Source organism: Canis lupus, chromosome 18, assembly GCF_003254725.2.
Source record: "Canis lupus dingo isolate Sandy chromosome 18, ASM325472v2, whole genome shotgun sequence".
NCBI classification, from domain to species: domain Eukaryota; kingdom Metazoa; phylum Chordata; class Mammalia; order Carnivora; family Canidae; genus Canis; species Canis lupus.
In genome coordinates, this window is record NC_064260.1 from 52,058,707 (window position 1) to 52,073,796 (window position 15,090).

The window sequence follows — 15,090 nt, forward strand, 5'->3', positions numbered from 1 at the left end:
CCCCTGCTGACGCTACGCGCGAGACGGATGGTAAACGGAGCACGGCGTCCCTCCCGCCTTGCGTCATTTCCGCTTCCTCCAGGCAGGGCGGGTAATTCGAACGTTTCGGTCTCTGTGATCCCTCTGGGTTGGCGCGAGCCCCGGCGGCGGAGGCGGCGGCGGAGGTCGAGACCAAGGCTAGCATGTCCGAAAGGCGAACACGGTCCGGAGGGGCCACACGGCACTCCGGTGAGCCGAAGGCGCGCGGGAGCCTGGGGCCGAGCCGTTTGAGGGATGGAGTCCCACGAGGAGGCCCCCCCCCCCCCCCCCCGCTCTAAGAGGCTCATTCCGCCGTTAAGGAGCTTGTTTGGGGAACCTTCTCTCGCTCTCTCCTGAATCTCTTCTCTAGACTCTGAGGCCTAGAGTCTTACCTTTACCTCCTAACTTCTTTCTCTGCCAGGGTCCAGGACTTCATCTCCTACTCAGTCTCTGCGGAGGTCCCAGCGGAAATCAGGCCCTGATCTCCCGAGCACCCTCCCTGAAATCTGGCCCAAGGTGAGCCCTGCTTTCTCAGCTTCTGTCCCGGGGGCCGCTGGACTAATGTGGAGCTCATATTCACTGTTCTTTTCCAGGCTCCCAATGCGGCTCCAGTCAGAAAGCCCATCGTGTTGAAGAAGATCGTAGCCCATTCTGTAGAGGTGAGGACTGAGAGAGGGGTTGTGGGTTGGGAGCCAAAATTGCGTTTGAGTCTTTGATCAGTTATTATTGTCTCCACAGATCCCATCTATCCACACGCCTCGAAGGAGCCCAAGGGTGAGTTCATTTTCTTTCGTCGGCTCAGTGGAGTGGAATCCAGGGCACTCTCGAGATGGGGCAGGATATACTGGCTGCTCACATCTGCCCAGGGAGCTGTTTTGAGGTACAAATCTTCCTGCACTTAGGACAGGGTTACTTTCTGATAAAACGGTCATGAATTGAACACGTAGTATGTCAAAAATGCAATTAATGCGCCGAATCTATCAAACGTCGTACTTTAGGTTATCATGCCTTAAACGTGTTCGGCACAGTTGTATGAGCGTATAGTTAAATTATCCTGATTCAAAGCCTATCCATAATAAAAAATTGAATACCACTTAATTTTATCAAATACTGAACTGAAAACGAACGACAGAATGGTTGTAAATTTGTCAGTTGTTTCCCCACGTGATGGCATGGCTGACTGGGAGCTGCAGCTTGCTGCCACTACCAGCATCATGAGAGAGGATCTTAACACATTTCACTAGCCTGGGAAAAGATCAAAATTCGAAGTGCGATTTCTATGGAGTGCATATCAATTTTGCACCGTCATAACACAGAAATCATAAAAACACAGAAAAATCTTAAGTCAGACCCTCATTAAGTTGGGAAGCATCTGTATTTTGAAACAGTTTGCCTTTGGACAGCTATGTGCATGGCCAGTTTTGCTCACTCCCTGTGGATTTCATACGTTTAGGTCTTGATGTCCTGATATTCTCTGCTTTTATTTTTTCTTTTTTTTTTTTAAGATTGTATTTATTTATTCCTGAGACCCACACAGAGACAGAGACGTAGGCAGAGGGAGAAGCAGGCTCTCTGCAGTGAGTCTGATGCGGGACTTGATCCCAGGACCCCGGGATCATGACCTGAGCCAAAGGCAGACATTCAACCACTGAGCCACCCAGCCATCTCTCTACCATTTTCCTAAGAGCTGAGCCGGGTCCAAAGTATTCCTTCTTTCCAGCCTATCTCCTCAATTTGTAAGCACAGGTTGTTGTAAGAGGAGTATGGCATTTTTACTATCTTAGCAGAAGTTACTGAGGATGTTTTACGATCAGGAAACCTCGGCCTGAAGATACAAGTGAGAAATGCTAGGTGCCTGTTAGGAGCACATGGAGCTTATGGTCAAATGGGGAGAAAGACAGATGAGCAAGTGATAATAGCACATCGTGCTGAGGACTGCGGTAAGAAAAGTACTAGGTGATGGGGCACCTGGGTGGCTTGATTAAGTGTCTGCCTTCAGCTCAGATCATGGTCCCAGAGTCCTGGGATCCAGCCCTACCTCTTGGCTCTGCTCAGCGGAGAGTCTACTTCTCCTTTTCCTTCTTCCTCTATCTGCCATTTCCCCTTGTGTACTCACTCATTCTTTCTTAAATCTTAAAAAAAGAAAGAAAGCACTAGAGGTTATGAAGGCACCTAACCCAAACCAAGTGGCACTAGAGCTGTTTCACGGAAAAAGAAATGTTTCAACTGAGTCTTTCTAAGGACAAGTAGTAATGTTTGGGCAAAGGAAGCTGTGTTTTCAGAGACCTGGAATTCACAAAGAAAATCTAAAGGTTTGGAGAATGTCAGTTTGTTCGGTGTGGCAGATCTTGCTAGGTGATGGAGCATGCTAAGCCAGAGCCGTTCCTGATGAGGCATGAAAGCCTTGGCACTGTGGGAGCCTTTGAGGAGTCTCCAGCAAGGTAGTCACTAAGGCGTGCTTGAGTGCTTCAGAAACAGCACTCTGGGGTCTGCGTGGAGACACGGATGGAAAAAGCCTGCTGGGGACCCCTAGACCAGGTAGGAAGACTTAACAGGAGTCCTGCAGTGAGATGGTGGAGGCCTAAAGTAAGGTGAGGGCAGAGTGATGCTCTGCCCCTCATCTCACCACATGACCTTCCCATCACACAGTTCTCAGCTGAAAAGACGCCTCCTAGAAGCCTTCCCTGACCACTGTACCCTGTCACTATCCTGTTTCTCTTTGTAGTTCTCTTTAGGCCTTCTCAATACTCTGAATATTTGCTTGTTGTCTTGAGGGCAGGGACTTCTGCCTCCCCGTGGCAATCATTCATTCTTGTTGGTTGAATGGTAGATCGATGACATCGAACAAAAAGAGCTGCAAGGACTTGCATGACTGCTTGCCATAGGGGATGGGGAAGCTATAGTCAGAGCTAACCTCCATTTTGTTCAGCGTCTCTTTTACTAGGAATTGTTACCAAGACTCAGATTTCCAGTGCTTGTAGCCAGGAAGGGTCTCTCTTGATAACAACTCCTTACAACTCCTTTTCTCAGACCATGGGAGTGACTGAATTTGTCCCATTTCCTACCCTTGCTTGGCTGCCAGAAAGCCCAGTGCCAAGTTTTGTTACAAGAATTCAGTGAGCATCAAACACCAGCTGCATGCAGGGCTCTGAAGGCTCAGGCTGTAGGCAGGGGCAGCTAGACAGATGAAGACCCCTGCTTTCAAGAAGCTCCTGTTTAGTTGGGTGACCACTGAGCAAGTCAGAATCAGACAGCGATGGTAGCTGTACGAGGGAGGTGGTTGTGGCAGAAGTAAAGAGCAGCACCAGAGGGGCTGCTCTCTATTCTGCAGTGAGAATGGTTTCTCTGAGGAAGCAGCATTTGAGCTGAGAGTGTAATTTTAAGGAGCCAACACATGAACGGCTTCATATACATCCCAGATTAGGCCTTTCCCCATTCACAACCTTGCCATGGCTCCCTGGGTCTCCGCAAGGGTCTCCTTGGGCTTCCACTTACAGTGTCCTACAAAAGACCCTATCGCAGCTCCCACTATGTCTCGAACCCCATCTTCATTTCCTCTCCTCCCTGTCTCTCACCTGGCCACACTGGCTTTGTTCCTTTACCTTTCCAGGCATACCTTCACCTCAGGACTTTTGCCCCTTCTGTTCCCTCTGCCTACAACACTTGGCCTCCGTGTTGCTCCTTCCCTCACCTTCAAGTTCTAGTTCAAGATGTCCCCTCAGACCTATGTTGACCTTCACCTACTTAAATCAATCAAAAAAAAAAAAAAAATCCCAGTTCACACCCAGTACTCTCTTGTTCTGTTTTTTTTTTTCCCCAAAGTGTTTAATACTTCTAACATGCTACATGATTTTTCCATGTTTTACCCCATGAGAATGGAAGGTCCCATGAAGACGGGGGGCTTTCTCTGTTTTATTGCCTGCTACCTATTGTTCTCTGAGCGCTTGTAAAGTACCTGGAACAGGTGGCCAGGAAGTACTGACTGAGTGGACGGGCATGTTAGGAACAGCGTTGGCAGCTGTGTGGCATTTGGGCCACGGAGGGCACACATGGTAGCAGGAAGAGCAGTCAGGAGCTTGACCTGGTCCAGATTACCTGTGATTGTGGTTCAGGTCAGTCAACAGGGGCAGCTAGAACCTCACTTTGTTGGAGACAGAGCTGACTACAAGGGGCGAGATGCCTTCTTGACCTTACAAAAGTAGACTCAGAAACAATGGCAGATTCTTCTTTTCTTCCCCACCTTAAATCTTTCCCAGGATCTGATTTATTTGATCTCTTTTCCTTTTAAAAGTATCCTGCAGGGATCCCTGGGTGGCGCAGCGGTTTGGCGCCTGCCTTTGGCCCAGGGCACGATCCTGGAGACCCGGGATCGAATCCCACGTCGGGCTCCCAGTGCATGGAGCCTGCTTCTCCCTCTGCCTGTGTCTCTGCCTCTCTCTCTGTGTGACTATAATAAATAAATGAATGAATGAACGAACGAACGAACAACAAACAAACTAAAAGTATCCTACAGGGGACGCCTGGGTGGCACAGTGGTTGAGCATCTGCCTTTGGCTCAGGGCGTGATCCCAGGATCCTGGGATGGAGTACTGTATCGGGCTCCCCACAGGTAACCTGCTATTCCCTCTGCCTGTGTCTCTGCCTCTCATGAATAAATAAATAAAATCTTTTTTTTTTTTTTTTAAGTGTCCTATGGGTCTTTCCACCCTGTATCTCCTCAGACCTCTCTGGAAGTAAATAAGACGGCTAACTAACAAGGAGGCCTTCTCTCTTCTGTCCTTGTACAGATTGCTTTTTTCTTGGAGAAGGAAAACAACCCTCCCACCAAGGAGCCTGCTAGGGAGGATCTCTTCAAGTCATGTAGCATCCCTGTCACCCCCACTACCACTCCTGTGCTGTACCCCGTGAATGTTGAGTCTAATTCCAGGGAAGAAGACCTGGATGCCAGAGACTTGGAAATGTCTAAGAAAGTCAGGAGATCCTATAGCCGACTGGAGACCTTCGGCTCTGCCTCCACCTCCACCCCAGGCCGCAGGTCTTGCTTTGGTTTCGAGGGGCTGTTGGGGTCAGAAGACTTGGCCAGAGTCTCACCTGTGGTGTATTCCAAGCTAACCGAAGTCCCCAGGGTGAAGCCGTGGGCCCCAGATACAACTCTCCCTGGAATCTCCCCACCAGTCGTGAAGGAGAAGCGAAAGAAAAGAAAGGTGCCAGAGATCCTGGTGAGTGAGGGGCAGGGCTTGGGTCTGCTGTTGCACCAGGTGTGCTGGGAGACCACCAGGCCTTAGGCCAGCCTGGGGCTCAGTGCCCGTAGGGTCAGGGTACACATGCCCTGGGCAGCATGCTCCCTTCCTCCCTCACCTGTCCCCCTTTTTTCTCCCCCTAGAAATCGGAGCTGGATGAGTGGGCTGCAGCTATGAATGCGGAGTTTGAAGCTGCTGAGCAGTTTGATCTCTTGGTTGAATGAGATGTCAATGTCAGGGGGTATCCCTGGCCATCCTCTCCTCTCTCCTGTACATAGCTCCTCCTACCCATGGAGAAGACACTTGGGGTCCTCTCTCCTGGCCTTATTACCTGTATTTATGCTGCTGCTGCGTGAGGCCTGTATTCCTCTGAGGGTTGTGTGGTGGTAGCAGCCGTCTCAGGAAGTGGGGCTCTCCAGGCCTGGCCATGCCCTGCAGTCCTATGTTTGGTCCTGTGACCCACCAGCCTCTCCCTGCCTCCCAGAGGAGCCTCTTCATTTTCCAGCTGGGCTGCACACTAGGGAGTAGGATTGCTTGCAAAGCTGCAGGAAAGGGCTTGGGATTGCTGGTGAGAAGGGGCCTGGGCCGTTTTTGGGAAACGTAGCTGCTCTGTACCAACCCCAGAAACCAGCACCAAGGCAAGGCATCCACAGGCATTCCCCGCTGAGTTGTCTTCCACTGGAGGCCTAGTTCCCAGCCATGGAGCCCATCTGTGTAAAGAGGCTTGGGTTCCCTGTTAGATTCTGTAGATGGTCCAGGAGAGAATTTGTGGGTTGGGTAGAGTTCTATTTGCAGGAAGATGCTGGACACTATAATATAGAATTTTATGTTTTGAAGAAAAAAAGAGAAGCCGTGCTTAGGTCAGACCAGAAGCATTTACTCCAAGAAGGTGGGTTTTATTTCTCTGCTCTGCTGTTGAGATGTTCAGTTAGATGCCAGGCTGGTGTAGCACTGGCTGCTTGGGGCAAAAAAGGTGCCAGAAACTGAGGCCCGGGGCTCTGGACAAGACACCTGCACAGGGCTGAGAAGGGGGCTATGGCAAGAGGTGCCCTTCATCATTTGCACCTATATTTTATCTTACAAAATAAAGTACACAGAGTCTTCTCCACTCTAGAGGGAAAACAGGGTTGAAAGGTCCTACTCCTGAAGTCCTGCTAGTTTTGCAGCTACACTCATGAAGTTCTGGAAGATGCTCTTCACTTGCCAAGAAGGGGCAAGAAGTTTTAGCTTTCTTAGTGTCTTCTCACATGAGAACACTGAGGAGATGTGAAGAGCAGATGGGGGGGGGGGGTCTTGTTTCGTTTCTGGGGAACCCTACCCCCTTTTCTTTTGTCAATACTAGTAAAAATCATGCTCTCAAAGGCTGCCCTAGCACCACTTTGGCCATACCTCATGCAGGTGCATCTTTTGACGTTTACGGGGTCACTGCAGTAGAGGCTGAGGAGTGTGGTGGGGCAAGTGGGTGGCAAAATGTCTGGGAAGATGCACTCATGCTTGGGTAGGGGACTGGATGCACCAGTGCAGGCCTGGTGGGCACTAATGAAGCCCTTGCAAGGCCCGGGGGTCCCGGGGCTCCTGGTCAATGCTTCGTGCTTGGTCAGGCTCTGTGAGCAAGCCCCTTGCCAGGGCAGGCCCAGGTGTTCCAGAGCTGGACAGCAGAAGAATTCTTGTCCTCACTGGCTGGTGGGGCAGAACGCCCGGGAAGGGTCCCAGTCGGGGAGTAGCCAGGTAGTGTGGAGTTGATGGCATTACTGCAAATCCTCTCTTTCCCTGAAAAATTAAGACTGTGGAGTTTAAGGAAAAATTGTTGCTTGAATTAAAAAAAATCTGAATAAAAAGTTTGCTTATTTGAGACTTTTATTGAGGCAGAGGTGAAGGTGGGGGCCCCAGGAAGCTGACCCTTATTTGGGCTGTTACCAAGGGACAGCCAGCCTTCCCTCCAGCAACCTAGTGGTCACTACTCTGCCCTCACCTCTGCCGCCTCAAGGTGGGGCTGCCTGCAGAGGAGGCCTCCAGGCAGCCCCACCCCCCAGTGCCTGGAGACCCAGTCCCTACAGGGTCCACCCCTCCTTCCCTTGAATGCTCCTGTGGAGGAGCTGACTCCTCCCACTGGCCCAAGCTGCTGCGGAGCTGTGCAGAGCCCCCTGGGACTCAAAGGTACAGATTCCTGGAAATTCTCCCACTCAGCTCAAGGAAGTGTGCACCTTGGTACAGGTGACACAAACTGGCCTGCCTCCCAACGTCTTTCACTTGTCCTTGCCTCCTACTTTTTAGAACAAATTAAGTTTTTTTTTTTTTTTAAGATTTATTTATTTATTTATTTATTTATTCATGAGACACAGAGAGAGAGGCAGAAACATAGGCAGAGGGAGAAGCCAACTCCATGCAGGGGTCTCCGGGATCTGGGCTTAAGGTGGCGCTAAACTGCTGAGCCTCCTCGGCTGCCCACAAATTAAGTTTAAATCCTCCAATTCCCACAGCTTTCCCAACCCCCATTTCTACACACATACACATATACACACACACACTCCACCTCACCACCCTGGCTGAGGAGAGCAGTCCTCTCATTTCAAGGCCAGCTTTCCACTTTGGCTTTAGGTTCAGTTTTCATCTCTGAGACCTTGGTCTTTTTCCAACAGTCCTGAACAGTCTTCTGTTCTCTATCGTCAAAACAACCACCAAGAAAAGTTGACCAGCATCTGTTTTTAACTACTACCATTATTCCTTTTAGGGTTAAGCTTTTTGAAAGAATGTTCAAAAGCGTCTGTTCCTGTCCATTTAGCAAGTGCTACCGCCACCCCATTTACTTCTCAGGCAGAAGCAGCCAGTGACCCCTGCCCCTAATGACCAGTGTGATAGGCTCAGCTCTGCTACATCCTCAGACTGACTGGGAACTGCTGGCACCTCTTTCCTGACTTCCCCTGAGATATCTAGACACCCAGGTTCAGTCCTGGGCCCTTTTTTCCAACCTGCTTGTTCCTGCCAGTTGAAGACAGGCTCTCTGGGTCACCACCTTGCTCATTCATGGCCAGTCTATCTCCATCCCATTCCTCCTTCCCGAGCTCCAAACCAGAATCTAGAGCTGTCTTCTAAAACTACATCTCAATTTAGAATCTGTCATCTCAGACTCCGCTCATCCATCAGCTTGCCTCTTCCTGTGCTCCCTATGCTGGCAGTATCACCCTGGGTGACCTAGCTACTACACAAGCCAGGAGCCCAGGGGTTGTCCGCAGCTCTACCCTCTTCCTCACCCCTTCCCATCAGCCCTAACTTAAACACCTCTTTGCCCCACAGCTATTGGGCAACACTGGCCTAGCAGTCTCCTTTTAACCTCTCCCTTCTCCAAACTACACTGCAGCCAAATAGTTTCCTAGACAAAATATCCCGTTTCTCCCTTGCTTAAAACTCGATACGGAAAAAACAAACAAACAAAAAAAAACAACTCGATACGATTCCACTTCTGGTTGTAACACCCAAAAGAATGGAAAGCAAAGTCTCAAAAAGAGGCTTCCTTTTGTGGTGTAACAGCATCTCTGGCATGTGTTCCCTGGTATTCACAGTGTAGACACATCACATGGAGCAATTGCACTTGCCTGTCTCCATTCCCAAGGCCTTTGACTTCCTGCCCCCAGTGTCTCCTTGTCCCACCCATCCTCCCAGTTACAACTCAACCTGCACAGAAACACAGAGTTCTCCTGTGCCTTCTTGTCACCCGGTGGCCATACCCCAGGCCCATTTAACTATGTCCCATTGAGAATGCCCTTTGGCACTGGCCTGCCCAAACTGCTCCCTCTTGGATTGCCCTCCTCTTGCCAAATCCCCCACTTCTTGATGCTCAAATAGCACCTTTGTGGTAGAGTCTCTGGAGCTCTAAGCCAAATGCATGGCTCCCATTTTTCATGGCCGGGGCTGTCTGTATAGGCTTCTTTAAAGGCACATCTCCCTGCACTGTGGGCACTGGGCACTTGGGGCCTCCCCGGCCCCGGGAGCTTCTGGGCAGAACCAGGTCATGATCACCTGTCTGTATATTCTCAGGACCCCACTGAGACCCGTCCCACAGACAGCAGTTGGTCAACCAATGTTTACTGGGAACCATTAAAGGCAGAGTGACGTGTGTTCTAGCATGTTCCTGCCATTATTTACTGACTTTTTCTTATATTTGGGCCCTTTAGGCTGCTTCCAGTTTTTCTTCTTGGTATAAATTAGCTACTGTGGACCTCTGTGTAAATTATTTTATTTCCTTTGGAGTCATGTTTTTAGGCCTAGTTACCAAAGTGATGTTATAGGGCCAAAGGTCTTGGCTAGTTTCATAAATCTTGCTTATAAGCTGCCAGCTTGGGCAGCCCCCGTGGCGCAGCGGTTTAGCGCCACCTGCAGCCTAGGGCATGATCCTGGAGACCCGGGATGGAGTCCCACATCAGGCTCTCTGCATGGAGCCTGCTTCTCCCTCTGCCTGTGTCTCTGCCTCTCTCTCTCTCTCTCTGCATCTCTATGAATAAATAAATAAAATCTTAAAAAAATATATATAAGCTGCCAGCTTCCCCCTGGGACGAGTCAGACCCAGTGATGGAGCTACCCGCCTGTGAGCATTGGTATCACTGTGGAGCTCAGTGAGTCCCCAGAGTTAGCCGCCCCCTGCCCCCTGCCCTGCAGGGTATTGCTGGCCACCAAAATTCTGTTTCCATCATGTGGATAGGAATTACAATATTTTAGGCTATCTGGAAAGGCTTGATGCACTGCAGAGAGCACACTATGTAGGACCCCTGCTACAACCCATGGGCCTATCAAAAGCCCAGAGGGAGCTCAGTGTAAAGGACAAATCTGAGGTCACTATTTGTCTTCCGATTGGATTGTCCTCCATCGCTGAGCCAGCAGATGTGCAAGATTCTGAAAAATCTGAGACCAAAAGAACTAGTGAGGATTCCATTTGTTGACTTAAGTAAGACTTTGTCACTTGGAGAGAAGCTGCTATTTCAAGCCTGCTCAGTGGGACATCTAACACTGCCGTAGAGACAACCGCATCCTCAGGCTGAGCCCAGCTCTGGCTCCACTGTGAGCTAGTCCAAGGGGGCCTTGGGGTGGGGGTGTGAAATGCTCAGCAGAGGAAAGACTGAGTCCAGTTCAGATTGCAGAGCAGGGAGGGAACAGGAGAGGGCAGGACAACATGGGCCAGAGTGTGGCAGTGGGGACAGTTCAGGCTGGTGTTGGAAAGTGAGGCTCCTGGTTGGTCTGAGCAGACACTTGTTTGGGGTCAGTGGGATATTGACAGGGTTACAAACGAGGGTGTTCATAACAGGGGGTCTTGAATGCCACACTATTTGCTTCTCTGTGTCTGGTCAATAGATGATTGTAACACCAAAAATGGGAGGGATTCTCTGCTTTCTTACAAGCTTCTATAGGATTCCTTTCAGTAGGGCGCCCCTGATGCCTGGATACCCAATAACTTGCATTTGCAGGAATTCCTTTTTTTTTGTTTTTTATTTTTATTTTTTTATTTTTATTTTTTTATGATAGTCACAGAGAGAGAGAGAGAGAGAGAGGCAGAGACACAGGCAGAGGGAGAAGCAGGCTCCATGCACCGGGAGCCCGACGTGGGACTCGATCCCGGGTCTCCAGGATCGCGCCCTGGGCCAAAGGCAGGCGCCAAATCACTGCGCCACCCAGGGATCCCAAGGAATTCCGTTTATGAAATATTGTCAGCATGTAGCATGTCACCAGATAAAATATAGACCACCTAGAGAAATTTGAATTTCAATAAATAATGAATCATTTTGTAGTATAAGTATTTCCCAAACATTGCATGGGATATACTTATACTTTTTTTTCTTAAGATTTATTTATTTATTTATTTATTTATTTATTTATTTATTTATTTGAGAGAGAGAGACAAAGACAGAGGCAGAGGGAGAAGCAGGCTCCATGCCAGGCACCCGATGCGGGACTCCAGGATCACGCCCTGGGCCGAAGGCAGGCACTAAACCGCTAAGCCACCCAGGGATCCCCCAAGGATATACTTATACTTTTAAAAGCACTTGGTTTTCAACTGAAATTCAGATTACACTATGTGTCCGTGTATTTTATTTGCTAAATGTGGTCACCCTAATTTTGAGGGATCTCATTAGCTGGGCAGAAGTGGTAGAGGCTCTCCAGACTGGAGGCTGCCCCCAAGAAGACCAGATAAGGCTGGAAAGGGGAAATCATCAGGATGGTGGATGTGGCTCCCCAACTGGGCTTCTGTCTCCTTCAGTCTCCCAGGGGCAGTAGAAGAGCTTACTGTAAGCCCATGGTGAAGCCAGAAGCACAGCCTGTTGAGAAGCAGAAGCCAGAAGACCCTCAGGTCTCCGAGGAGCCAGTCTTAGAGGTGACAGGAAGGCCCAGGGCTTCCCAAGGCAGAGAGCAGGGGTGGCAGGTAGGGTGGCAGGTGGCCAGAGAAATTCTTCCTCTTGGGGACTAGACCTCTGAACTGCCAGCCATCATCCCTGCTGTCTTACTGTCTGGTGTGCGAGGACCCAGTCTCCTGGGCTGTCCCCTTATGCTGTTCAGTTACTGTGGCACCTTCTCTGCCAAAGCCATCTTCTTCAGAGCAAAAGCTGGACTCACAACCAGAACCTACTGTCACGTTCCTGTTTACACTCCTGAGCACAGCGGAGCCCACTGAGTCCAAAGACCCTGAAAAGTAAGGCTGTGTGAGTGTGTGTGCGGGGGAGGGAGGCAGAGGGTGCTTCTCTCTGTTAACATGCAGACCTGTGCCCGGACTCAGCCCTGGAATGGGCAGAGGGGAGACCCGTACAGGATGTGGGCCTTGGGCTCCCCCCTTCCTCCATGCTCCTCACCCTACCCTCCCCCAACCTCTAGGCCCTCTGGTCCAACCCTTGTCCCAGGGCCTCAGATATCCAGGAGTGCCAGTTCCTGGACAAGGAAGACTGGGGGCCCCGGCGCACCTCAAGGGAAATCAGCCATTTGCAGAATGATTGCAGGAGGTGAGCTGGGCCGTGGCAGGTGGGGGCAGATAGGGTGCCAGGGCTTTCCTCCCACTGAGGTCAGGGCCTGGGGCTCGATGGCTATGGGTTTGCACCTTCCCTTGGCCCTCCTCATTCCCTCCTTCCCTTGCCTTCTCACTGTTCTGCTCTGGATGATCTCCTCACTAGCCAGTAGGTCCCTTCTTTCCCAAGTACCAGTGTCCTCCTGTGTGAGGGGGACCTGCCCCAAAGGCAGAGGAGCCATAGTTCCTTCCCATCAGTCAACTTCATGCCTACACACCTGGTCAGTAAGCAGTCTCTAAGGCTGCCTGTCAGGAACCCCCACTTTTAATGGTCCAAGAACCTGAGGGGGTAGTTTGGTCGGAGGAGTAGCAGGGGTAGGGGTCTGTTCTCTGGACACCAGGCTCTAGACTTTGGGTCTGTGTCATTCCACGGCCACCTGCCCCTCTGCAGTGATGCCAGGGTCAGATCTCTACCTGGAGACAGAGGTTTGGGGGTGGGGCAGTGTGACCTGGTCCATCGGGGCTGCAGGTGGGCTCCTGTAGCATCAATCTGAGTGGTCAGCACTTCTGTTCATGCACAGAGCCCTCAGGCAGGATGAGTTCCAGGGTTGTCCCTCTTGCCAGCCTGGAACCACACAGAATTCTGTCACGGTCCCCACTGCACCCCAACAGGGTGGGATGGCTAGCCTGCACAATGGAGTCCCCCACCCTTCTCTTCCAAAGAAGAGAAGAAACACGCTTTCGTCTCTGGCTGGAGTCGCCCACCTTTCTCTTGCTAAAGAAGAGAAGAAGCATGCTTTGTCTTTGGCTGGGTCTCCTGCTGCCAATCCCTTGGGAAGAACAACTCCCTCCCCATGTGGCTTTGCCAGGACAATAAGACTAGGCTCTGGCGAAACCCTGTCCCCTGGAGGGCTGGTCCAGGTCACACAGCTCGTGCAGGAGATGCATGTTGGGGCTGAAGGAAGCTGCTTAGGACAACAACCCGGGGGCTGAAGGGGGTCTCTTACAATTCTAGACTTCGGGAGTCCCTGAGCACTATCCAAGCAGACAACCGAGCCCTGAGGGAGAAGCTGCAAAACCTGGTAAGACCCTGAGACCAGGACCCTCTTTCTTTGTTGTGCTGCCTCCTCCCTGCCTCCCAGCCCAGCTAGGGGGGGCTTGGAACAGCCTTGCCTAGGGTTGGTACCCACCTCTGGGCCCTGCAACCTTTGTTCCAGCTGACCGTGTCATATGATAGCCTGAAGAGGGAAGCAAAGGCCTTCTTGGAGGAGGTGAAGGCCGCTCCAGAGGATGCCCGGGCTTTCCCCGAGGATGCCCAGGCCATCCCAGGGATGGCACTGTCCCAGGTGCACTGGCAGCACCCCCATGGCACGAGGGGAGAAAGGACATGCCTTCCCCAGCCGGTCACTCAGCTCCCCTTGCCTGTAGCAACTCAGCTCCCAGAAGGCGGCTCTGTTCATCCCGCAGCCTGCTGCTCCCATGACCCGCAGATACCAGTATCAGCCCTGGCAGGGCCCAAGGCTGGAGACTAGACACTTCTTGGGGAAGCCATTCCAGGAGCTCCTCTCCAGGTCACAGTAATAAACTACTCCAAAGCTGAGACGCCACTTGCCGCATGTTTGTGGGCCCTGGAATCGGGCAGAGTGGGAGGTCACCAGCTCCAAAAGGAGCTTGGCCCCTGGGCTCCCCTTTGACATGCCCCCTACCGCTGGTTCTCTGGTCCTGAGCTCCCACCACCCCAGAAGAGGTTCCAGGTCTGGTTGGTGTCTGCCTCAAGGGCAATGTTCCAGTGATAAGACTGGAAAGAGGCCACCCCCCCCCCAAAGATGGAGGCCCCTGGTCTAATTCCAAAGGGCAAAAAAGAGACTAGGAGAGGCAGAAAGAGCCACTGCCCACCTGGAGGCCTAGAATAAATCTCTTCCCCTTTGTAAGTCAAGTTGAGGGCAGGGATGGGGCCGGTAGTGGGAGCTCCACGAGGGTCCAACACCAACACCTGTCACTCGCGCCCTGCACTGATGGAACTCTTCCCGCCCTGGCCTGCAGATGGCTGCCTGAGGTCTTAGCTGAAGCAGAGAGAGAAAGGGAGACAGGGAGAGAATTCCCACACAACTAGACAGGGAGCGTGCTTCAGGTTTGTTTTGTGAGGAAGACAATGGAGCCAGCAAGATGACAAAACCAGTGTAAAGGAGGATATAAGAAATAGGCATATATGACAATATATATGTAGTCAAGGGAAAAAACAAAAGAAGTCCTGAAATAAGATTGATAAATTAGATAAAAATTGGTCAATATCCTATGGAACAATTTTTTTGTTTTTTTAAAGATTTTATTTATCTATTCATGAGAGACACACAGAGGCAGAGACACAGGCAGAGGGAGAAGCAGGCTCCCCATGGGGAGTCTGGTGCAGGACTCGATCCCAGGACCCCAGGACTACTACTTGAGCCGAAGGCAGATGCTCAACCACTGAGCCACGCAGGTGTTTCCTGAAATGAGTTTTTTCAAAGCCCCATAACCCAAAGGGTGATAATATATGCTGGGCACAAATCCTCTAGGAGGACATGGGAAGGACAGTGGCCATCTTTCTGCCCTTGCACCCGGTGCAGGGGACACGACGAAAGGTTGGAAATTCAGCCTTGTGGCCCCCCTCAGACCTACTGGGACTTCCACTACACCTGGTGCGATCCTGCCAGGACCACTAACTACTAACAGATTTTATTGGTGAAGGTTTGGTTTGGTCACAGCTGCAGGCTGAGCAGAGCTGAGTCTGACTCAGCAGCCACCTCTGGCAGTTCTCTGCCCTCCCAGCCTGTGTGCTCTGGGAGTCCCCACCACTGGCTTCCTGACCAG

At 51.1% G+C, this 15,090-nt stretch overlaps 1 protein-coding gene across 4 annotated transcripts; it reads left to right on the forward strand.

Annotated features, from left to right (window-relative positions):
- The first annotated feature begins 65 nt into the window (after positions 1 to 65).
- Positions 66 to 13,840, forward strand: CDCA5 (cell division cycle associated 5). Of its 4 annotated transcripts, XM_025445816.3 has the most exons (10): positions 66 to 228; positions 440 to 534; positions 612 to 677; positions 757 to 792; positions 4,806 to 5,237; positions 11,506 to 11,619; positions 11,828 to 11,934; positions 12,140 to 12,238; positions 13,256 to 13,322; positions 13,458 to 13,840. In XM_025445816.3, the coding sequence occupies exons 1-10, from the start codon at positions 183 to 185 to the stop codon at positions 13,770 to 13,772; spliced, it is 1,377 nt and encodes a 458-aa protein (XP_025301601.3). In that variant the 5' UTR covers positions 66 to 182; the 3' UTR covers positions 13,773 to 13,840. The 4 variants fall into 4 exon arrangements, with proteins under 4 accessions (XP_025301601.3, XP_025301603.1, XP_025301602.3 ...); XM_025445817.3 differs by lacking the exons at positions 66 to 228; positions 440 to 534; positions 612 to 677 and having other exon boundaries at positions 759 to 898; XM_025445818.3 differs by lacking the exons at positions 11,506 to 11,619; positions 11,828 to 11,934; positions 12,140 to 12,238; positions 13,256 to 13,322; positions 13,458 to 13,840 and adding an exon at positions 5,402 to 7,096 and having other exon boundaries at positions 67 to 228.
- The last annotated feature ends 1,250 nt before the right edge of the window (positions 13,841 to 15,090 follow it).